The following is a 23835-nucleotide window of genomic DNA, read 5'->3' as shown; positions in this document are numbered from 1 at the left end:
ACAGCACTGTAGGAGAGAGGCCAAATGCAGAGTATGGGATTAAAAAAAAAAATATATATATATATATATATATATATATATATATATATATATATATATATATATATATATATATATATATATATATATATTGGATCCCATACTCAGCATTTGGCCTCTCTCCTACAGAGCCCCAGCGAGTTGACATTGACATAAATGACACCTCCCCATCCAAATACATCCTTGACATAACAGACAATGTGGAATTGATAGATTCAGCAATGCTCAACCAGCCAGAATAAACACAATATCCTTTATAAACAATGCACCAACCCACCCTAACCCCCACAACACAGGAGCACCTATAGATAAAAACCTTGGCACCACCTACAATCCAATTCCCACAATATGTGGGACTGCAGACAACGCTCGAGACAAAATACAATGTGTTCCCTTCATAACACAACATCACATTCAGACACTGAATGCAAAGCCCAACGACTAAACAAGAACCCCCCACATACAACATACAATACATCCAACAATTCCTACAACCACTCAGCTAGCATGGGTAATAACAAACAAGACCCCAAAGGTCATCAAACAACCAAATTCTTACTGTTCTCTACGTAACTCCTATAACCATTCAGATAGAGACTGCCACCAACAGAGCTGCCAATCTACTCCCAGGTCTACCCATTACAACCAGAACAGACAATGCTCAGTCCCTAATACATTCTCCCACTCCTGTTCTTGGAGAGCTGGTGAGGAGTGAAGGTGATGGCAAAGTGGAAGCCTTATATAGGCTTCAAAATAGTTCAATTTATCTGTGCAGTTGATGCAGGGATGACCCGTCATCCAGGATGAGCCAAGAAGAGAGGGAGGGAGGGGGTGAATGGGAGTAGAATATGTGGGGATGGAATGGGTGGGAATGGATTTTATGCCTTTGGTTTTTTGGCTACCTCCCTTGTAAGGGGGAAAAAGCCATTGTTTGTATATTATATACTGTATATATACCAGTATATATATATATATATATATATATATATATATATATATATATATATATATATATATATATATATATATATATAATTCCCACCCCAACCAAATGTAGTGGTTAAAACTTTGCTCAGTGAAGATGATTACTGTGTTCTTTATATATATTCTGCTGGCTAAATATTGCTAGGTGGATTTATTCATTTTGAGGGACTACCCCTCCATTGTTTGGTGTTGATTGGTTTTTCTTAATTATAAAGTGTCAGTGTTGAAGACATACATTCAGAATGTAGCATTACACTAGAGTGGCATGAATACTTGTATTTTCATCACATTGGTTCTTTTCATGAGCAATGAGGCTGAAGTCAAGATAGAAATAATGAATTTATTTTTGTTACAGTTTGTACTTAGGGCCACTTGTACTACATTACATAAACTATGGAAAGTTCCTTACTGTACAAAACTAGTCAAATATGTACAGGACTGCATTTCTCCCTTCTCTTGTCTATATTTCTTGTGTTGGATATGTGGGGACAGACTACTTTGAATGTATCAAGGAAGAAATAAATTCAGAAAAAAAAAAAAGTGTTATTACACCTTATTTATTCTGTTCATATTACCATTTATCTTTTGTTTGACTTTTTTCATCATGATAGCTGATATGTATGTTTACATGTATATGTATATATGTATACATATATATGTATATGTATATATATATATAGACAGACATATATCAAAGGCTTTTTCCCACTTACAAGGAAGGTAACCAAACTCAAAGTAATCCCAACATACTCCACTTCCAGGCACCAACCCGAAGAGAGGGAGTCTCTTCTTGGCTCCTGGATGATGGGTCATCACTGCATCTCACCCACTGCCCTTGGTCAGAAGCAATGTGGCAAGACACAGCACATCCACAGCAAGGTTGTTTCATTTAAATGGTGACCCCCCTCTCTCTGTCCCCTCATGCAGAAAAAGAGAAGACTGGGAGAAATCCCTTTGGGCTGTGTCAAAATATCATTCACACATACTCCCTCACCTCCCCCATCCCCCACCCACTCCCTTCCATGCATCACAGCATCATCCCTACACAACCATTCTCCACTCGCCCCTATCTTCTGTCTTCTCCCTTCCTCAACATACACTCCTTCTTTCCCAATGCCCCTTTTACCCCATACATCTTATCTTTGGTCGCCCCCTCATGTTCACTCCCTCCACCTCTGACTTCCACACCTCTTTTAATCTTTCTTCACTCATTTTTTCCATGTGTCCAAATCATCCCAATACTCTTTCATCAACCCTATCTCCCAACACCCTTTCCACCCCCACTTTCCTCACCTCATTTCTCACTCCATCCAGTCAAGTAACTCCTGTCATACCTTTCAGGAATTTCATCTCAAACACATTTAAATTCTTCCTCTCTTACATTCCATGTTTCTACCCCATACAGTGAAGTCAGTACAATCACTCATACAATCTCCTGTTAGCATCCATTCCCAAATGTGTATTTCTCATTACACTTTTTAATCCCCCAAGGTATTTACTTGCTTCTCTCAATCTACATTCTACCCCCACTTCCATTCCCTTTCCCACCGGAATTGCACCCAAATATCTAAAGCTATCCACTTCTTCCAGTCTCTCTCCCTTAATACTCACTTCCAATTTGTTGTCATATTCTCCCCTTGTACATCTCATCACCTTATATTCACCCACATTTATCTTCAATTTCCTTCTTTCACACACTTTCCCAAACTCTGTCACTTTTGTAATCCCTCTGATCCTGCGACAAGCACAGGGTCATCAGCAAACAACAAGCTTATGTCCAGTTCTCCATTTCTTTAACCATCTATCCCCTGCCCATTACCCTTGTGTTTACTTCTTGTACCACCCTATCCATGTATAGATTGAACAGCCAAGGCACCATAACACATCCCTGGCAATGTCCCACCTTTACTTCAAACCACTCTCTCCATATCTAATTCTAACACAGGCTCTATTACTCTCATAAAAACTCTTAACTGCTCTCAGGAGCTTTTCTCCTATCCCATTTATCTCATATTCCCCACAGTGCCCTCCTGTCTACCCTGTCATAAGCCTTTTCCAAATCCATAAACCCCAAAAAATATCCTTACCTTTTCTCACATAGTTAATTAAAGCCCTGTCTACCATTCATCCATTCACCACCCACTCCCATGTGTACTTAACTTTCTTCCTAAACACTGTATTTGCTATCATCAACTCTCTAGATACATCACCATCTCCTCTACGATGTTTTCCTGGAACTCCACACTTCCCTACCACTCCGTCTATTGTTTCGTCTCCTACCCTAGCATTGACATTTCTCCCTAAAACCTCTATGTACTCATTTAAATCTATCCTAAAAGCCTCCCATTCTTCTACACTTTTCTTACTACCAGGCCCATATAGACTTACAGAAATCCACATCTACCATCCCAGTTTCACCTTCATCCACATTAACCTTGAAACCTTCCACTCCACTACACGTTTACCTATATTTTCACTTAGTATAGCCACCCCTTCCCTCTCTCATCCTCTCTTCACTCATGACACCCAACTATACTCCCAAATACAAACTCGCCCCCCTTTCAAAGTTTCACTCAATGCCAACACATCCATCTCAAACATACTGCCTATCTCTTCCCTATTACTCTCATATGTACCATGTCCACGTACATTAAAAGACCCAAACCTTAGGGTTCTGGTTAGAAGACTCCTCCCAGATTTTTTAAGGTACCCCGTCCTGTTTTTGTTGCCTTTTACGACTCGAATGGAAACACTTGGTGGCAATGTACTTCTCCCTATCACATACACACACACGCACACACTTTCGTTGGATGGACGGCGAAGATTGGAGTTCCGAAGAAAAATCAAAATGTACGTGGATCTCAACGTCAAGGAAATACCTTGTTGTATTTATAGGGAAGGGGAAAGCTCGTGGTGTGGGAAGGTGAGGAAAAAGGAGAAGGGGAGGGATTACTGAGGGAAATGGAAGGAAATGAGGAAGGAGGGGACTTGGTCCAGGCAGGCAGACACCATATAAACAAACGTCAATTTAGTGACAATGAAGGGACTAACAAAATTGTAAAGATTAGAAATATAGATAAGAGCAGCACAATGGAAGGTGAGGATAATGATTTCCAGGGATTTAATGAGGGGGGGGGGATAACAACCTCCCCCAGTTAGCAAGACTAGAAGAAAAACTTGAAAAAATGACCGAACATTGGGAGAGTAGGTTCGTTAAAATGGCAGAGATTGCGCAGAGAGTTGACAAATTGGAAGAATTAGAGAAGGTGAACAAAAACCTAACTAAAGAAATAGAAGAATTAAAAAGACAGTTAAAAGAAGTAAAAGATGAGAATGAAGAATTAAAGAAGAACAAAGAGAATAAAGAGTCCATAGCAAAAGAAGCACAGGGTTGGAAAAAAAAATCCAAGAGAACAGTAAAGTTGCATTTACTGACATAATTAAACAGCAAATGAAAGAACAAACTGAAGACTCTGTTATTAAATTGATGAGACAGAAAGAGAATATAGTAAGAGACTTAGCAGATAAAAAGAAATGTATAATTATATTAGGAATGGAAGAGAAACATAACCTAGATAGAACTTCAAGAATCAATGAGGAAAAAGAAAAAGTAAGCAGTTTACTAGAATTAGTTAAGGAAGATGAACCTGAAATCATGAAACAAATTGAAGAGATGTATAGGCTCGGAAAGTATAGTACAGATAAGACCAGACCAATTAAGATTAAATTCAGGTTACAAACGACATCAGAGAATATCTTGGCAAAAACAGGGAAACTAGGAGCAAGTAAACAATATAAAAAGGTATGGATAAAAAGAGAAATGAATAAAGAGGAAAGGAGGAAAAAATGAAAAGCCAAGAAGCTAAGGAAAAAAACGGGAACAGAACAGAGTCAGAAAAAGAAAAATTCTACTTGAGAGTAGTGAATATGAAAGTAAGGAAATGGGACATACTAGAGAAAAAAAGGGAAACAGAAAATACAATGGAAGTAGCAGAAAATTAAAAGTCTTACACAAATATAGATGGATTAATAACAGGATTAAATGAGCTGAATGATTATCTGAAGGAAGAAGAACCGGACATAATGGGAATTGTAGAAACGAAATTAAAAGGTCCACTACAGTGTAGGACATGATACATATAATTATTGGATTAGAAACAGAGAGACAAAACAAGGGGGTGGAGTTATGTTCCTGACTAAGAAGGATATAAACGTGACGTGTGTCACATATGGAAAGAATACAGTAGAGATGATTATGATCGAAGTGGAAGACAGATAAAAAGAGCAGAAAGTTTGTAATAAACTACGTGCCCCCAAAAACAGCCTCGTGGGAAGAGAGTGAACATAAAAGTATGTTAGAAGACACAAGGATAACATTGAATAAGATAATGGAAGATGGAGGAAGAATAGTTATGATGGGCGACTTTAATTGCAAAGAAGTCTGCTGGGAAGAGATGACAGTAAAGGGTGGAGATGACTCATGGGGAAATGTTCTACTCGAGATGATTATTGACCATACAATGACACAACGGATACAAGAGGACACTAGGTATAGAAATGAAGAAGAACCATCGAGACTAGACCTAATAATCACATCTGAACCTAAAATTGTGGAAAAGATTGAATATAAGACACCAATAAGTAAAAGTGACCACATATTGATTGAACTGGAACTAAACGAGGAGAAATACATGAAAAGAAATGAACAATATAGAAAAGGAAGAATGATGTATGAATTTTCTTTTTTATGAAATAAGAGAATTCTTTCAAAAAGAAAACTGGGAAAGAATATACAAAGAAGAAATAACAGTGGAAGAGAAATAGGATATTTTGACAAAAAAAATATAAAAAAGGAGTGGAAAAGTATGTCCCAAGACAAAAACAAGAAAAAGAATATGTAAAGTGCTGGTACAACAAAAGCTGTAGGGAGTTAAAAGACAAAAGAGATAAAGCTTGGACCAAATAGAAGAAAAACAAAAGACCTGAAAAATGGAAAATATATACTTGTTATAGAAATGAATATGTGCAAGTGTGCAGAGAGGAAAAGAAAATATGAAAAAGATGTCAAAAGTAGTTGGGTAAAATATATATATAAAAAAAAAAAAATGCTAAATCCAAGGCAATTTGGATTCAGACAAGGACGATCATGCGTCACCAATTTAATATGTTTCTATTCAAGGCTAATAGATATAATACAAGAAAGAGATGGATGGGCTGATTGTGCATTTCTAGACCTAAAAAAAGCTTTTGACAAAGTACCACATAAGAAGTTGCTTAAGAAATTAGAAACTGAAGGAGGAATACAGGGCAAACTGCTGAAATGGATGGAAGACTTTTTGCAAGAAAGAAAAATGAGAGTAGTGATAAGAGACACTCAAATTGGGATGAAGTAATAAGTGTTCCACAATGAACAGTTTTGGCCCCAATAATGTTTGCTATATATATTAATGATATGGATGAAGAAATTGAAAGTTATATGAGCTTCTTTGCAGATGATGCAAAACTATTAAAAAAAGTGAACACGGAAAAAGATTGTGAGTCATTACAGAGAGATATAAATAAAGTATGGGAATGGAGTAGGAAGTGGGAGATGGAGTTCAACACTAAAAAGTGTAGTATAATGGAATTTGGAAAAAGCAAAAACAGAATAACAGGATCATATAAATTGGGAGAAGAAGGAATAAAAAAAGTAGAAAATGAGAAGGACCTGGGAGTCATTGTTATGAATATGTCACCTGAGAAACATATAAGATTTTTGGAGAAACTTATAATTTAATAAGAACAATCAAAATGGCATTTACATACCTGGATGAAGAAATGGTGAAGAAAATTCTAATCACTCTGAGAAGACCAAGATTGGAATATGCAGCAACGATGTGGTCACCAAGTACAAAAAATGTATAAAAAAAACTTGAAAGAATACAAAGAGCAATTATAAAATTGGCACCAACACACTCAAAACTATCATATGAAGAGAGACTAGCAAAACTTGAGCTACAGACACTAGAGCAAATAAGAGAGAGGATATGTGATAGCTATTTACAGAATCATGAAAGGCATAGAAATTATTGATAGGATCTAATAAAATGGGATGATAGAAATACAAGAGGACACGGAAAGAAAATCAAGAAAGACAGCTATAGAAGAGATCTGAAAAAGAACAGCTTTCCTCACAGAGTAATAGACATTTGGAACAAGTTAGATGAGAAAGTGGTGTGTGCAAAAACAATACACGGCGAAAATTCGATACGTGTGAAACCAAGATCTAAGGATATATATATTAGTATATTTAGTAAGTATAGATAAGTATATTTAGACCTTGTGTGAAACGAACCCAAGGCATACTTCAACGCCCATTTCCGAATTTCGGAACAAAATTCTGAGTTTCGGAAACTATCTTCCTCACAAATTACGGAAAGGTTTCTCTCGTCCACACATCTGGCTCATCTAATCCTCGCAATCTCAAACTGTCCGGAAATAGATTCAATTTGGAAGTGGGTAGAAACAAATTCGCCAACCGTGTAGTTAATGAATGAAATAAACTTCCTGCAGAGGCAGTGCAATGTAGTTCAGTTCGAAGCTATAAGAATAATTTTGATAAACACCTAAGCAAAATGCTGTAATGATTATAATCTATTTCATATTGTTTTTGTTTTGTTACCATTTGTCTGATTCTCATTTGTTATTAGTTATATGTCAATTTATTATTATTTACTATTTACTTGTTTGTTTTATTATTTAACTATACCTATGCATTTATTCACTTTACTTGTTATTTACATTATTAAAATTCTTATTCATTAATTTATTATGATTTTTTTCGCACCCGACCTAGATATGGACCAAAAGGCGGGCATGCTCCGCCTTTGTAATTCTCGTAGGACCCCGTTCCTTTGCGACTGGAGAATTAAAAAAAAAAAAAAAAAAAAAAAAAAAAAAAAAAAAAAAAAAAAAAAAAAAAAAAAAAAAAAAAAAAAAAAAAAAAAAAAAAAAAAAAAAAAAAAAGGTAAAAGAGAAAAGAAATAGATGAAAAAGAAGAAGGATAAGGAGGATTGTAGCTGTTTGTTTGAGACACCGTGTTTAATCATATCTTAACAAGGAATTTTACTTATATCTTACAAATAAAGTTACTGCTGCATTTAGATTAGACCTGAATGTACGATATCTAAGGCGTTTTTACCAGCGCATCAGAATATCAAACACTGATGTTCTGGCTGGTTTTTGGTAAACACGACTTACTGTGCTGCCAGACGACCCTCGCTCGCACCGTCTCGGAAAAAGTGTCGTACGGATCATAACATAGACAGCAGCTGTGGTGGGACCATCAAGCCAGAGTACGAGAATTGAGCCAAGGGACGAGACAATGGACAGCAGCACCGACTCTGATACTTATATGGAAGATGACGAAAACCAGTCTCTTCTATCAGGACCTATGATGCCTCTATTGGCAGTTGCAAGCGTGGCAGAGATGCAGCCAGAGGCAGATATGGGTGCAATGCAGGAAAGGATGTCTTTTTGTGGCCAATTCCTCCTAAAATTTCTGAAATTGCACATGAATTCCAAGAAATGGGAGGAATTCCCGGTGTGGTAGGGGCTCTGGATGGATGCCACATTAACATCAAAGCTCCATCACCCACGCAGGCCGATTATGTTGATAGAACACAAAAACACAGTGTCATTTTACTTGCAGTTTGCTTGCCTAATAAAAGTTTTTCCTACATTCAAGTGGGCTTCCCGGGATCTGCACATGACAGCCGAGTGCTAAAGTCAACTTCACTTTATAAAAAAATCCAAAACGGTGACCTAAATTATTTCCCATCACCACAATATCATATTGTAGGAGACTCTGCCTTTGGAGTCCAAAAGCATGTAATGGTACCATTTAAGAACTCTGGAAACTTATCGCAAGCACAAATTCTCTTCAATACTAAACTCTCCAAAGCAAGAGTTACCATTGAAAATGCTTTTGGTTTCTTAAAAGGTAGGTTTCGACGATTGAAGCATGTAGATGCCGATATTCTTCGGATACCTAAAATAATAAAAGCATGCTGTGTTCTTCACAACATATCAATAACTCAGCCTGATGAAATTAACATCCTCGAGAGGGATGGGCTGGTGGATGACGCTGTTGAGTATTTCAGTCCTTCATTGTTGTCTGCCCTGCCACGAGACCAGGCTGGTGTGCTAAAAAGGCAGGCAATAGTGGCAATGCTACAGTGGCAATGCTAACTGTAAAAGCAACCTGGAATATGACTGTTTAGGGTTTCAATAATTAGCCAAAATATATTGTTTTTTACATTTCTTTATATGTTACAAAAATATACAAAATTCACATATATGTACATGGTTTTTATTGATTGTGCCTCCCAAAATTTTGTAAAAGTGTTTTGACTCACTCTGAAATCCTCTTCAAGTGTGACGTGGCACATATAATTGGATGTACTTTTGCTTGTGTTCATATGGTAGGTTGGAGGGAATGCAGAGGGCAATGGAGGCAGGAAGGGTGTCAGAACCGGTAACTGAAGTCTTTCTGACAAGTCAGAGACCACAAGGGTGACTTCAGTTACCGGTTCTGACACTCTTCCTGCCTCCATTGCCCTCTGCATTCTCTCCAACCTACCATTCTACCATTTCAATGCAAGCACCAGTACCTCCAATTATATGTGCCACATCACACCTGAAGAGGACTTCAGAGAGTCAAAACATTGTGTTATAGTCATTTGTCACCATGTAGTTATTTGGTATTATATTTTATTACAAAATCACTCATTGTTTTGTCTGCGCTCTAATTCAATTCTTTTTAATCTTAGGATATTCAACCTCTCCCTCTTTATCTCCATGTCCATTTCGTGGCGTTCTCTATCACGTACCGCAATGCAAGACAAAAGTTCTTTTAGTTCTGCCATACTGTTTTGTTGTTTATCACTAGATGTTTTCAGTGTATTTTTCATATATTTCACGCACAATAACAGTTCCTTTCTGTCTGCAGAGGGTCTTAAGCTTCTGGTTCTTGTTCTTCTTGGGGGTGGGGGTGGGACATTCCCTCGGGCTGCAGGTGGCTCCTCACGTGTGGCTGGAGCAGGCTGTGGGGCTTGTGAGGCATGAGCAGGCTGAGGATCTGGTGGTGATGCTTGAGGAGGAGTTGGGGCACGTTGCGAGGCTTCACCATGCTGAGGGTCTAGTAATGAGGCTTGTGTGGCTGGGTCTTCTTCCACAGGGTTGTCAACCTCCATTTCTGCCACACTCCTAGTACCCACTTCTGTGCCCTCCAACACACACAGATCTGGCCGGGACAGGGGATGATTCTTCAGAATTGAAGACAGGAGATTGTAAAATCGTGGCTCAGTCTTCTTTCCCCTCCCACTTGCCTTCTCGTAGTCCTCATAATGATGGAATATTGATTTGAGGTTGCGCCACTTGCCCTCAACTTGTCTCAGTTCCACGCCTGTGATCTAATTTGGGGGAAAAGTCAAAGTGGAATTAATATTTTTCAATATTAATTGATACATGCATCTTTTCATCATAAGGATTCCTAAACACACATTTGACAGAGAGAGGTCATTAATTGGGAAGCACATAAAGTAATGGTCTGGTTAACCATTTTTAAACCAAAAATATGTGAAGAATTTTTTTAGGTTCATAGCATACAAAACACAGACATAGAGCAGGGGCACTACAGTCTTGGAATGCAGATCACACTGTGAATTACAGTGTGATGCTTCATGACGATGGTACCTTAACCTTGAGGAGGAAAATGGAATGAAGTAATGATGAAGCACTAAAATTATAATACAGAATCCAGTTACCATACCCATGCTGTCACTTAAAAAGCTATTAGTATTCATACGTGCATGTACAAAATCATGTACGAATCAAGCAGTTGGCAACCAGCTTCCCAATATCAAAGGTAGGTAACACTGAGAGGCTACCCATTATAACATAAGGGCCTGACACATAGCATATGCCACATACAGAAAAGCATCATTGGTGGTAGGCAACATCCAGACAGGAACATATTACATGCACTGCTTACATAATAGACATGCATACATCATAACAGTTTTCATTTAACTAATACCTCAATGTGATGCAGTTGGATGCCTGCTAGTCCCTGAAGGAAAAAAAATATATTAAATGTGATACTCCAGCTGTAATAAATTGTGGTTACTAACAGATTATTATGGTGAATATCAATAAGAAAATGAACTCGCATGGCCTACATAATAACTTACCAATTCCTGCAACACTCTGGTGATGTCCTTCCACACAACGGCCTTTGTAGTTTTCTTGTCATTTAGGCGCGTGTAGTTTGCCTTGACAAGTTGCAGGAGTGCTTCTGTAGCCGCATAATTCCACAGTTCTTTCACCTTCCCTCCCTTCCCTGAAAAATTAGGCACTCATTATAGTAAGGAAGTCATATCATTTCAAGTGCAAAATTATACAGGATATAAGAAACAGTGAAGAAAAAATACATGTGTGACCTACATGTATATTTAGAAGCACAACACAATACTAAAGACTGACATAGTCAGCCACAAGGGCCTAAACATACAAAAATTAGAGGCTACCCTATGGTCAAGCTTTACTGTTTGGAAGAAACAATCTGTAGGACTGTTTACATAGAGTTTCATCCAAAGAATTACAGTACTGATGTATGCCCTGGCATACATGATTATTTTGTATTGTAATATTTCAGTATAAGTGTCCAACCAATACCACTAATTTACTTACTCTGTTTTCGGACACCCTCCTCTGTGAGTGATTCACGTGGTTCTGGGTTGTCCACTTCTTCTTCATCCTCTGAAGGGGAACAAAGTACTTATGTAGGAACAAGAAAAAAAGGGTACAGAAAATTCTCCAATATTCTGGTGAGTATAGTAACATGGCAGAGACAGGAATTGATTTGGTAAGATGAATACTGGTTATGAATGTGATGTTGGTGCTATGTATAAAAAAAATTCAAAATAATACCAACAATATAAACTGCATGTGCTTTGAAACATGTATGTATTTTGGGCATTGTCAAGGATAAAATTACTAAGTATATAATAACATAAAATCGTTTATCATAATGTATTTATGATGGTATGTACAAATAACAATGTACAGCCCTACACTAAAATTAAGGTCCTTGAACAGGCTGAAACTATTTACTGTAATAATATAAGAGGAGATAACAAAATACTTTTCATTCATTACTTACAGTTCTCGCTCCATGTTGGTGGAAATTTTGGGGATAAATGGTTGGAATGAAATCTTAGCAGTTACAGCAGTCGTCCATGATGTACGCAATGTTCGTGTTATCTCAGCAGCATTTCAAAACAAATATCATTTCTCCGATATATTTGCTTTAATACGGATGTCAATAGCATACAGCAATAAGGTAATCCTTTAATTTTTATTTTTCAGCAAGTATTATACGGATATATAGCATAAACTACACCAAGTTCACATAACTGGAAGACGAAGTCACAACCACATGAACTGACACGGACGTCCCTCACTAGACATATGTCTGAACAGTGTTGAGGTATCACAAGACAACACAACCATTTATTTCAAGTCTTATGGACAATTCTTTTGAATTCTAATGCCAGGAACAAGTTACTACTTTGATCTTCTTTTCATATAAAACAATTATCATAATCCTTAGGGCCTCAGAATTGTAATTATTGAATGTGATAGGAATCAAAGACTATGAAGGAAAGATAGGAAGACTCAGACCAAATACATATAAAAAGTGCGTGCGTTAAAAAGTTGCCAAACACTTCCATAATAGCACCATCTATGAAGCGAACGGTAAAGCTCTAAGGCGGAATTTTCAAATTTTCATACGTCCATTACCCGTTTTAAGGAACATTTGTAAAAAATATTTTAGATATTATCATTATCCTAAATGTAGTACATATACTAATTCCAACACATATATGTTGAAAATGTATCAAAGCAAATATATGTATATTACTTTGGTATCCATGCTACATTCTTTTCAATTTTCAAATATGCATTTGGAATTGGTGCCTAATATATTTGAAATGGATTGCACGTATGACACAGATGCATTTCTGTATGGCAGCTACATTCACATTAACTGCTGTTGTATAATAAGGACCAATAAAATGCAGAAGTGCATTCTTGTATATTTTTATTGCCAATATTTAAAAATTCATTAGTGGGATATACCTATATATTTATATCTATCTTTATATATATAATGTTCTGGTTCTTTCAGATTTAGCAAGTGTCTTCCACTTCTCATAGTTTATCATATGCCTGCTCTTGTATTTCCTTCTTATGTATTTCTTAGCCTTTTATTGTGTTATTTTATTTTATCTTTTGTATTTGCTAGTGAGTGTCCTCTATTTCTCATTTTTACCATATGCATTTATCACATAGGCTGGGGTAGGTTCTTTCAGCTTGAGGAAGTGAATGTCTCCTACCTCCCAAGGTTCATTCGATTTTTGCTTCCCTTTTTACATGTTTTTTGTTAAGGTTAGTATGACTTTGGCTGAGGTGGCTACTAGAATGCACCAAGTAATATATCCAAATGAAAAAGTGACTTCATAAACACATAATTCATTAGTTGAATTTATTCTTAATATATAAACATTGATAGGCTTTAAACAAATATGTTTTCTAAACATGTAAACAAATGCAACAATCTTAGGCAAATAAAAATTACAAAAACAAGTGCAAAATGACAATACAAAAAGTAAAGCTCAGATATAATGAGATGCAATACATTACAATACAGAGCATAGGTGGTTAAGAGAGCATCAACATTAGTTTATTGCATTACTTTTGAAAGAAAAAAGAAACATGCTTATTCGACATATTCAAACAGTTGTAAGCATTTAAATATTGTGCTTCTACTGAAACATGCAGTGAATTACAACAATAATAAACAGAACAAAGCGACTCGTTTATACAAAACATGCAATGTGATAGAAGAAAGCAATACATTTTAAATAAAGAAATCACATTTACATTTGAAAAAACAAGACAAAACAAAAAGTAAACGCACAAAAAGCATTAGTAAAATAGATTCAAAATCAACATAAAAAAATATGCATTCCTTTTAATAACAAAACAACACAAAAACGTGCACAAATACATGCAAATAAAGAAACACAAATAATACATAAAAAATGTACACATTTGATAAACAAATCAAAAGCAAAAGAAATCATGCCTGACAAATAAAAGCATGCCATTCATGCATAGTATGTGCATGTAACACTGCACATTATACATACCGTAACAGATGTCCCTACACTCATAGTGTTGTATTTCTGAAATCATAAAATTATTTCTTAAATCCATACATATATGCAGCCATCACCATTAACAGTGATCAATATATAATTTTCAAGTATGTGAAATTTTGGCTAATTTCCTGTTGTTTTTGGACATGAATATGTAGAAATACTACATTTTCTTTTCTTTACTTTCTGGTTTAAGAATTTTATATAATAATATAAACGCATTTTAGCATATATACTTATAATATTGTCCATAACACCTTCACAAACATTAAGATTATGTACAGGAAAACTTTTGAGAATCTGCGTCAAATTCTGAAAAATATTATTTTCTACCAATAAATCTTTAATATTATCATTGAATAAAAACTCATAATTTTCTATTAATGATGTAAGACTGCTGCTAGGATAAACTAACAATTTTTGCTTTTCCAAATCCTTATTTCTTAAGAAAATATTATTTTTATCAATACTAACATCATTCTTATCTCCATTTGATAATGAATGTTCACAAGAGCCACATTTATGAAATTTTAACAGTTTATAGCAAACATAGCCAGCAATATATGTTACAGCATTCATATTTATGATTTATAGTAGCATCATCACTTTCCATAGGATTGAAGTTATTTATAAAATTGATTATTTCTGGAGTGATCGGATGAGCATCACCTACATCAGATAACTCTATTGACTCCTCTTCAAATGGATTAAAATTAGAGAAAAACTTCTTAAGTTCTGATGATGCTCTGTCTTCTTCTTGTAGGTCAATAATAGGTGATTCACTCTCACTTATGGTGTTTTGTGGATTAAAGTTATCAATATTTGAATCTACTAGAATATTCTGGAGTGAATCTTGAATTGTACAATTATCCCTAGCAGGGGAATATACATCAGTTATATATTTATTCTCAAAATCACTTTGATAATTTCTTTTCCGCATCACAGATCTTCAGGTACTGTAGCATTGGGGTTTCGTCATCTAAACAATTGCCTTTTAGGGTGTGCTTCATCAGATGGCTACACATAACATTTTTGATCAAGTTATTAAGTTTAGGGGCAGTTGGGGTGTCACTATTACCCCCAGAATTTCTAAGTACACTGAAAAATTTTTCAAGGCAATCTTGGTTGATTCTGTTTGTTATCAAAAATTTAAAATTCCTCTCTTTAACATCCTCCCACAAATTTATCAAACTTGAGATATTCAAAATCCACCCTTCTATACAAGGAATAGTCCTTGTTGAGCCCTTAAACTTAAAAGATTTTAACCATTCTGACATTTGTTTTAAAAATTCAATGTTATCATTGTTGTCAGCTATAGCACACTTTCTAGATTTATAATGAAATAAACTATTGCTGTTAAACACATCAAATAACTCATCTAGATTATTTATAAAAACTGCTGTATTTACAGCTTCTGGTGGTAAAGCACCTAAAACTGCATGAGTATTTATTCCAGCTGCTACAGTACGACTGAAGACCTGTGATGCTAAATTGACTCTCATCTTATCAAATCCAGAATTAAAAATATGAGAGTCTGTTAATTTTTTAGCTAATTTTAATAACATTTTTGAATCTTTCAAATAAAACTGTTCAATATATTTCCAGGAGACAAGTTTGTCCCCTACTTGTAGGTCATGTACTTTTAAATTGTTACGTACACTTTTCATAAGATGGGGAGTGTCATAAAAAAAATAAACCTTTTCACCATTATGAAAAAAGAAAGGTGACTGGGGTGATATGGTAAGTTTACGACACAAGCTCCTATTGTTTGGATCTTGATCGCAAACAGTTCATAGGACTACGTCAGGAGCTTCAGCTCACAGATTGGGAGACAAAATTAAACGAAAGACCTGTAGATCAGATGTGGGAAATATTTCAAAATACGCTCACTAAGATGATTCAAATGTACATTCCTTTTAAGGACAGACGTCCCCCAAATCAAGCTTGCCCAAAGTGGCTCGACAAAGTAACTGAAAAAAGTATTGCTAAAAAGAGACAGGCTTATAAGAAATATAAGTGCTCGGGTGCATCTAATGACTATGAAAATTATGTATCAATACAGAGAGATTTAAAAAAGACAATAAGGAAAAGAAAACGACAATACGAAATGAACATCGCTGATAAATCCAAAGAGAATCCCAAAGAATTTTATAGTTACATTAGAGATAAAAAGGTTGTTAGGAATCAAATTGGTCCACTATTATCTGCTGACGGTCAACTTGAATATTCAAATGAAGGAATGTGTAACATCTTAAACAATTATTTTAGCTCGGTATTCGTAAACGAAACACCTCAAAGTGAATTCCAAACTGAAACCTGTGAAAAGTCTGGGGTAAACTTACTCACTACGGTAAATATAACAAAAGAAAAAATTAAAAGGTGTATAGACAAACTCAAAGTTAATAAAACACCAGGGCCTGACGGTTGGCATCCAAGAATCTTAAAGGAAATGAAAAATGAGATTGTTGTTCCATTAGAGATTATTTTCAAGAAATCCATCATATCCGGAGATGTCCCAAGAGAATGGAAGCTAGCTAACGTTACTCCCATATTCAAAAAAGGTGACAAAAAGAAACCAAATAACTATAGGCCTATAAGTTTGACTTCAATCGTAGGAAAAATAATGGAAACTATCATCAGAGATGCTATCGAACATCATTTAGAAAGTAACCTTTTGATAAATGATAGCCAGTATGGTTTCAGACGGAAACGTTCTTGCGTGACTAACTTACTCGAATTCTACAACACAGTTATCTCCAATTATGACAAAAGAAACAATATAGATTTAATATATCTAGACTTTGCAAAAGCTTTTGATACCGTCCCACACAAAAGACTACTTACTAAATTAGCTTTGCATGGAATAAGTGGTAGTCTATTAGGTTGGACTAGTAATTGGTTGAATGGTCGAAAACAGAGAGTTGTTTTAAATGGAAAAACTTCTGGATGGAAAAGTGTTGCAAGTGGAGTTCCTCAGGGTTCCATTCTTGGGCCACTTCTATTCATCATACATACATATACCAAGGCTTTTTCCCCCTTCCAAGGGAGGTAGCCACAAAAGGAAAGGCATAAAAACACTCCCACCCATTTCATCCCTAAATACACTCCACACCCCTCCCACCCTTCCTCTCATCTGAGCACCTCCTGGATGACGGGTCATCCCTGAACCCTGCCCACCGCCCTGGGTCAGAAGCAGTGTCACAAGACACAGTACATCCACAGCAAGGCCGCTTCATTTAATCGGCGACCCCCCCCTCTCCGTCCCCCTTTGCATATAAGGAGAGGACGGGGAGAAATCCCTTCGGGCTGCGTCAAAATTTACTCACACATACTACCCCACCCCCCACCCCCCCGCCTATTCCTCCTCATGCAGTCACAACATCATCCATATACAACCATTCTCCACTCACCTCTGTCTTCCGTCCTCTCCCTTCCTTCCTCAACAGACATTCCCCTTTTCCCCAAAGCCCCCTTCACCCCATCCATCCACCTCATCCTAGGACGTCCCCTCATGTTCACTCCCTCCACATCTGCCTTCCATACCTCTTTTACTAGTCTTTCTTCACTCATTCTTTCCATGTGTCCAAACCATCCTAATATTCTTTCATCAACCCTCTCTCCCAAATCCTTTTTCACCCCTGTTCTCCTCCTCACCTCCTCATTTCTCACTCTATCTAGCCTAGTAACCCCCACCATACTTCTCAGACACCTCATCTCAAACACATTCAAACTCCTTCTCTCTTCTTCTCTTATGTTCCACGTTTCTGCCCCATACAGTGCTGTTGGCACAATCACTCCTTCATACAGTCTCCTCTTCGCATCCATTCCCAAATGTCTATTTCTCATTACACTCTTTAAACCACCAAGGCATTTACTCGCTTCTCTCAATCTACATTCTACCTCCACCTTCACTCCACCTTTTCCTGCTACACTTGCACCCAAGTATCTAAAACTATCCACTTCCTCCAGTCGCTCTCCCTTAATGTTCACTTCCAGTCTACTGCCACTTTCACCCCTTGTACATCTCATCACCTTACTTTTACCCACATTTATCTTTAGCTTTCTTCTATCACATACTCTCCCAAACTCTGCCACCAGCTTCCTCAATCCCTCCTCTGACCCTGCCACAAGCGCATAGTATATATAAATGATATAGACAATGGACTAAAATCTACTGTTTCCAAATTTGCTGATGATACAAAACTGTGCGGAGTGGCAAATGATCACTCAAACCAATTAGATATTCAAGAAGATTTAGATCAATTACAGCAATGGTCTGAAAAGTGGCTAATGAAATTTAACACAAGTAAATGCAAGGTAATGCACATAGGTAAAAATAACAGTAAGTACGATTACAAGTTATTTGGCAATTCGTTAACAAAAGTGGATAGTGAAAAAGATCTCGGCGTAATTATCAGTAACGACCTCAAATCATCCAAGCAGTGTATTTCAGCCTCTGAGAAAGCAAATAAGATTCTGGAACTGAGTGCGCGATCTTTTGATTTCAAAAGTCCATCACTCATTAACAAGCTATATAAATCGTTAGTTCGTCCACATTTGGAATATGCTGTTTCTGTATGGTCACCGAATCTCATTAAAGACATTGACAGACTGGAAAAAGTACAACGGCGAGCCACAAAACTCATTCCAAATATAAAAAATAAATCATACGAAAATCGACTAAAACACATGAATCTGTTTTCCCTAAAAAAGCGTAGACTCAGAGGTGACTTGATACAGGTCTTTAAGATTTTAAAGGGAATTGACAACATCAAAAGTGACCAAATTTTCACCTTGAATGAGAACCAGACAAGAAACAATGGTCTCAAACTGTCCGGAAATAGATTAAATTTGGAAGTAGGTAGAAACAACTTTGCCAACCGTGTAGTAAATGCATGGAATAAACTTCCTGCACAGGTAGTGCAATGTAGTTCAGTTCGAAGCTTTAAGAATCATTTAGATAAATACCTAAGTAAGATGCTGTAATGATTATAATTTATGTTATATTATTTGTTTTTGTTTTGTTATCATTTGTCTGTCTGATTTTCATTTATTATTAGTTATATGTCAATTTATTATCATTTACTATTTACCTGTTTGTTTATTATTTAACTATACCTATGCATTTATTTATGTATTTTATTTGTTATTTACATTATTATAGTTTTTATTTATTGTTTTATTATTAATATGATTTTTTTTTTCGCATCCGACCTAGATATGGATCAAAAGGTCTCCTGTCGGCATGCTCCGCCTTTGTAATCCTTTGTAACAATCCCACTTCCTTTAAATTTGCCACACAATCATACACCATTTTATATAAGATATCTGCTTTTATTGATTTTGAAAACAAAAAATACCCTAAGACCTGCTTCCATTTAGAACAAAGACCTTTTGCCATAAAAACCATGGCATACTGAGCAAGTTCTTCTTTTCTGCCATACTGGCCAAGATCTTCATATCCTTCAATCAAGTCTTTTTTCATGTTAAAATGAAGACTGCTTTTGATTGATATTGCATCAAACACTATGCCACAGACTTTGTCTTTGTCTTCCATGGTTGCTGCTTTTTGATTTAGTAGTTTTAAAACCGCCTCATTCCAGCCTACGTTGAAATTGATTTGGGACACCCAATACCTAAGCATCCGAACTGAAGGCAATGTAAAGATACTGGCCAAAAAATTGTAAGCTCTAGCACTTTTGAAGTACAGTCCTAGTGCTAGGCATCGTTGTGTTAGTGAATATCTCCTGCCAAATTTTGAAACTCCGGATAACTTCAATTGGGTTTGAAAAAAGTCTAGTGCTGGTCCTTTGAGGTAATTTGAAACGTTTTTTTATAATTGCAGAGGGTGGGGTGTACTGTTTGTGATTTTCTTTGCTTACCTTTATTTTCTCAATTTTCTTTAATAATCTACGTATTTGCATTCTCTGTCTATGGATAACTGCAGATTGTTTTTTCTTTTTAGCAGGGAAGCAGCATGAAGACCCTGGAAAGTAAATGATTCCAGTAAACATCAATATAAAACAAGATTTTATGTAATGCTAAGCATAAGTTAGACATTACAAATTGTAAATGCTTGTGTAGTGGTTTGGTACGAACAAGCCAGGGAAAATGAAATTCACTTTGGTCTCTTATTCTAATCTCTTTGGTAAAACAACCACAAGTAATAGCCACTGCTTAGTGGATCAGATCAGTCGTAGCTGGACGGTGAGCCTAACGTCAGAGGCGGTGGCGGCTGATGACGGCGAGGCTCGATGGGACTGCTACAAGACTGGACGAGATGTTGTTGCTGCTGCCGTGGCTACTACTATTCTGCCCTGACTGGCCGGCGCTGCCCTATTTAAGGGTCGCTCGCGGCTCAGCGTAGTTGGCAAGAGAGGTCGCTAGCCTCTCGAGAACCATTTGCTGGCTCCTGATTGGCTAGCTCATATTCACCTCTTGCCAACTATGGGAAGTGTGTGACCGCCTGTGGCTGCGTCACTACACTTGCTTGTAGAAGCAATACAAGTAAAAACCAATCCATACAATTTCCTTACTTTATACAATGTAAATATAGAGATTGAAAAAAATTATAAGTACCATAATTTATTCATTAATATGATTGCAATTAATATATCTTAAATAATTTACAAAGTACTTATTGGTTTGTTCTTGTTATTGTAAATCAGTTAGACTGTCAGTTAATTAATTGATATAAAAAAAAAACTCAGTAAAAATATATATACATATATCTATTAATATAATCTTCGTATTATGATGCACAGACAACATCTATACATTTTTAAATTGTACTGTGTTAATAACCATACATACCATTTAGAATTTCTTGAGGCTCAAAGGGTGGCACATCTTGTTCATTTGAATTTACTTCTGAAGCTGGATGCTCAAGATTTAATTCATCTGTAAAAATATTGATTACTTTTTCTGGTATCTCATTATGTATTGGTGGGTCAGTGCAAATTCAGCAATACTTTACAAAAGTCAGTAAAAATGAAAATAAATCTAATGATTAATAAAATCTCCATATTATGATGCACAGAAAATATCCATACAGTACATCTTTAAAATATATTGTGTCAATCCCATATATACCATTTAGATTTTTCATGAAGCTCAAAGGGTGGCACATGTTGTCCATTGGAATCTGCTCCTGAGGCTGGATGCTGAGGATTGGGTTCATCTGTAAAAATATTAATCACTTTTTCTAGTATCTCATTATGTTTTGGTAGGTCAATAGGAAATCACTAATATCAACATAACATGCACACACAAGGTATTACATACCATGAAATGACTGTATTGTTTCATGTGGCACAGAAGATATGATGGCTCTCACATCCTCACTCTCTTTGTCTCTAAACTGAGCCGTAGTACCTATAAAAGCATAAGAGGAGATACAAATAAGATGATCACAGAATATAAGGAAAGTGTATTCTTGAATATATGGGAGCAACAGGGGTTATGAAAACTATAAATTAAATTATACCATGACATTATTAAATAACCACATATATTAGTAACAGAAATGAAAACTTGCCAAAATGTAAATCATGCACATTTATATCTGGGTACACAAGTAGAAATTTTGATGCATCAGACTCCTCTTGGAGGTCTATATTTTTGACTCCTGAAACTGATTATGTTAATTAAAACATATATGAATAATAAACTATATATAGTTTTCTTTTGTTTGTTTTTTATTTTGTTTTACAAATATTACACTTTGCTTAATATTTTCCACTCTTTACCAAATGATCTTATCAGCTATTGATTGACAGCTGGCATTTCAATGCCATTCATTACTGCAGCACTCACCTATATGAGAACAGTCTGGAATTGCTGGTGTACTGCAGTTGGAGCCTGAAATATGTTTTATAATGAGCAACTATTAAATTAATAACTAGCCCAATTTTTATTTCATTTCTTCTGGGCTAAACCTTTATATTATAATTACAACATAAGCAACAATTTAATGAGCCTCTATATATTAAACTCTCATTTAACTTAAACAATTAAGTATATAATGTGAAAATTATGACACCTTAGGAAATTCAAAGACAATACAATAATTACTATAGTAATATATGAATAAATAATCATATATGTGTCAATTAATAAAAACACACACATATATATATATAAATATATATATACATATGTATATATATATATATATATAATACATATATATGAATATATATATACATATGGGTACATACACTCTTAATCTTATGTAATAGAATATATTGATCAAAAGAGTTCAGTTTTACACTATCCAGTGTTTCCAATTGCTTAATGTAATGCTATTTTCACTTTCAAAATTATTGATATATGTAAACATTATTTATAAAAAAGTAAATGTTACTGAAAAGACCACACTCCAGTCATCTGAGATGAAATCCCAATATTAAACTATTTTATCTGGAAACCTGGAGTTTTAGGGAGACGCAGAAAGGCCAGAGCTAGGTGTAGCCCGAGGATGTGATTGACGGAAGGCAAGCAAGCTCCCTAATACCCCCAAAACATACTGTATCCACCTCGTACTCAAGGCAAGAGCGAAGGCCAAAATACTTGATATATCTGAATTTGTTTTTTAATCTGTAGTTTCTGTAAGAATGTAAATTTTAGTCCTCTTTTTATTAGTGTACTAATATTTTTCTTCCTCAATGCAGCCATCCCAGTACCTTTCAACAACTTATAAAAATTATGATAAGACATACCCTCTAGATTTTGATCTGGACATCCGTTGTGACAGAGCCTGTTGGATTTTGCATCCAAATAATTCTTTCTTGAGAAATGCCTACTGCATACCCGGTAGCTTCTGTTTAGTTGTTCTGGTGTCTTTCCATTGATCTGGATAACGTTGATTGCTATTTTCCATTTGAAGCATCTGTTTTAATATACAAAATGAACATTAAATGTTGGGGAGAGTTGCCATTTACCCTGGTAAGATCATTAAATCATGAGGTAGTTCTTTACCAAAGGATCGCATTTTGAAATGCTCTTTGCTAAATACATGAAATGCTCGTTTCTAAATAATAGAAGCCGTGGCAACAACTGTAAATTTTCATTTTAATTCAAAATACAAGTTAAAGCTTCTAGAATCGTTTCTAGGTAACGTGTGCCATGGATAACAAAGCCTGAAACAAGGCCTGAACGCAAACTTAATTTAGTTTACCATATTTACACTAATTAAATTAATAAACGAAGATTTAATGAATATTCTTACTGTTCCTGATCCTTAGGGAACCTATGAAATATCAAATCGGGGTCAGTTTCTTTTCTTTTCATGCAAATAATGCATGCATGTGACTTGTTCACTAGAGCTGCCATGCTTACATTTAACATTGACTTCATACACACTGAAAATGTCAAATTTGCCGCCTGTCAAAAATGTAAACAAACAGACGACAGACCAGTAACGTCTTAAACTACTCTGGACGGTTTCGTGTGTGTTCGTTTATGCGTTACTGAAACTCAGTTGCCAATTACTAAATTAACAGGCGCAATTTAAATCTTCTTATCTTTCCTTTAAAGTCTTTGATAG

The 23835-nt window shown here is 35.8% G+C and overlaps 3 protein-coding genes across 14 annotated transcripts in view; 1 reads left to right on the top strand and 2 right to left on the bottom strand.

The window, feature by feature from the left end:
• LOC143040304 (folate receptor beta-like) overlaps nt 1-14285 on the top strand; it is a gene marked incomplete at its 5' end in the record, with an annotated part of 29589 nt that extends 15304 nt beyond the window's left edge. Inside the window, 3 exon segments of one of the 6 annotated variants that reach the window (XR_012967706.1) lie at nt 11830-11891; nt 12229-12307; nt 12433-14285. Coding sequence is in view for 4 of the 6 variants with exons in the window: in XM_076211185.1 (XP_076067300.1) it covers nt 12229-12276 (48 nt within the window). 6 annotated transcript variants of the gene reach the window in all.
• On the bottom strand, nt 9310-14346 carry LOC143040303 (uncharacterized). Its single transcript, XM_076211184.1, has 5 exons — nt 14280-14346; nt 11755-11823; nt 11256-11404; nt 11102-11134; nt 9310-10475 (listed from the first exon to the last, which is right to left on the bottom strand). The coding sequence occupies exons 1-5, from the start codon at nt 14344-14346 to the stop codon at nt 9786-9788; spliced, it is 1008 nt and encodes a 335-aa protein (XP_076067299.1). The 3' UTR covers nt 9310-9785.
• Nucleotides 14279-23747, bottom strand: LOC143040305 (52 kDa repressor of the inhibitor of the protein kinase-like). 7 transcript variants are annotated; one of them, XM_076211191.1, is made up of 8 exons: nt 23518-23747; nt 23009-23178; nt 22104-22148; nt 21573-21662; nt 21381-21468; nt 21102-21188; nt 20171-20274; nt 14279-14315 (listed from the first exon to the last, which is right to left on the bottom strand). In XM_076211191.1, coding segments are annotated over exons 1-6 (522 nt in total). In that variant the 5' UTR covers nt 23646-23747; the 3' UTR covers nt 14279-14315; nt 20171-20274; nt 21102-21187. The 7 variants fall into 7 exon arrangements, with proteins under 7 accessions (XP_076067306.1, XP_076067304.1, XP_076067308.1 ...); XM_076211189.1 differs by having other exon boundaries at nt 14280-14315; nt 20171-21468; XM_076211192.1 differs by lacking the exons at nt 14279-14315; nt 22104-22148 and having other exon boundaries at nt 17001-20274; nt 23518-23710.
• Nucleotides 23748-23835: the final 88 nt, after the last annotated feature.

Source organism: Oratosquilla oratoria, chromosome 28, assembly GCF_046742065.1.
Source record: "Oratosquilla oratoria isolate Oo_2021 chromosome 28, ASM4674206v1, whole genome shotgun sequence".
In the NCBI taxonomy this organism is placed as follows: Eukaryota; Metazoa; Arthropoda; class Malacostraca; order Stomatopoda; family Squillidae; genus Oratosquilla; species Oratosquilla oratoria.
This window is presented reverse-complemented; position numbering and strand designations above follow the sequence as displayed.

What these genes read in the sequence shown, in the direction of transcription:
- LOC143040303 (XM_076211184.1), bottom strand. Translation starts at nt 14,346, where the DNA reads ATGGATTTAAGAAATAATTTTATGATTTCAGAAATACAACACTATGAG. An exon ending in GGAGGGTGTCCGAAAACAGA is followed by an intron (nt 11,405 to 11,754) that starts GTAAGTAAATTA and finishes CTAATTTTTCAG; the next exon opens with GGAAGGGAGGGAAGGTGAAA. An exon ending in TCCAACTGCATCACATTGAG is followed by an intron (nt 10,476 to 11,101) that starts GTATTAGTTAAA and finishes CCCCCAAATTAG; the next exon opens with ATCACAGGCGTGGAACTGAG.
- LOC143040305 (XM_076211189.1), bottom strand. Translation starts at nt 23,645, where the DNA reads ATGAAGTCAATGTTAAATGTAAGCATGGCAGCTCTAGTGAACAAGTCA. An exon ending in TCCAGACTGTTCTCATATAG is followed by an intron (nt 21,663 to 22,103) that starts GTGAGTGCTGCA and finishes ATGCTTTTATAG; the next exon opens with GTACTACGGCTCAGTTTAGA. An exon ending in AACAATACAGTCATTTCATG is followed by an intron (nt 21,469 to 21,572) that starts GTATGTAATACC and finishes ATATTTTTACAG; the next exon opens with ATGAACCCAATCCTCAGCAT.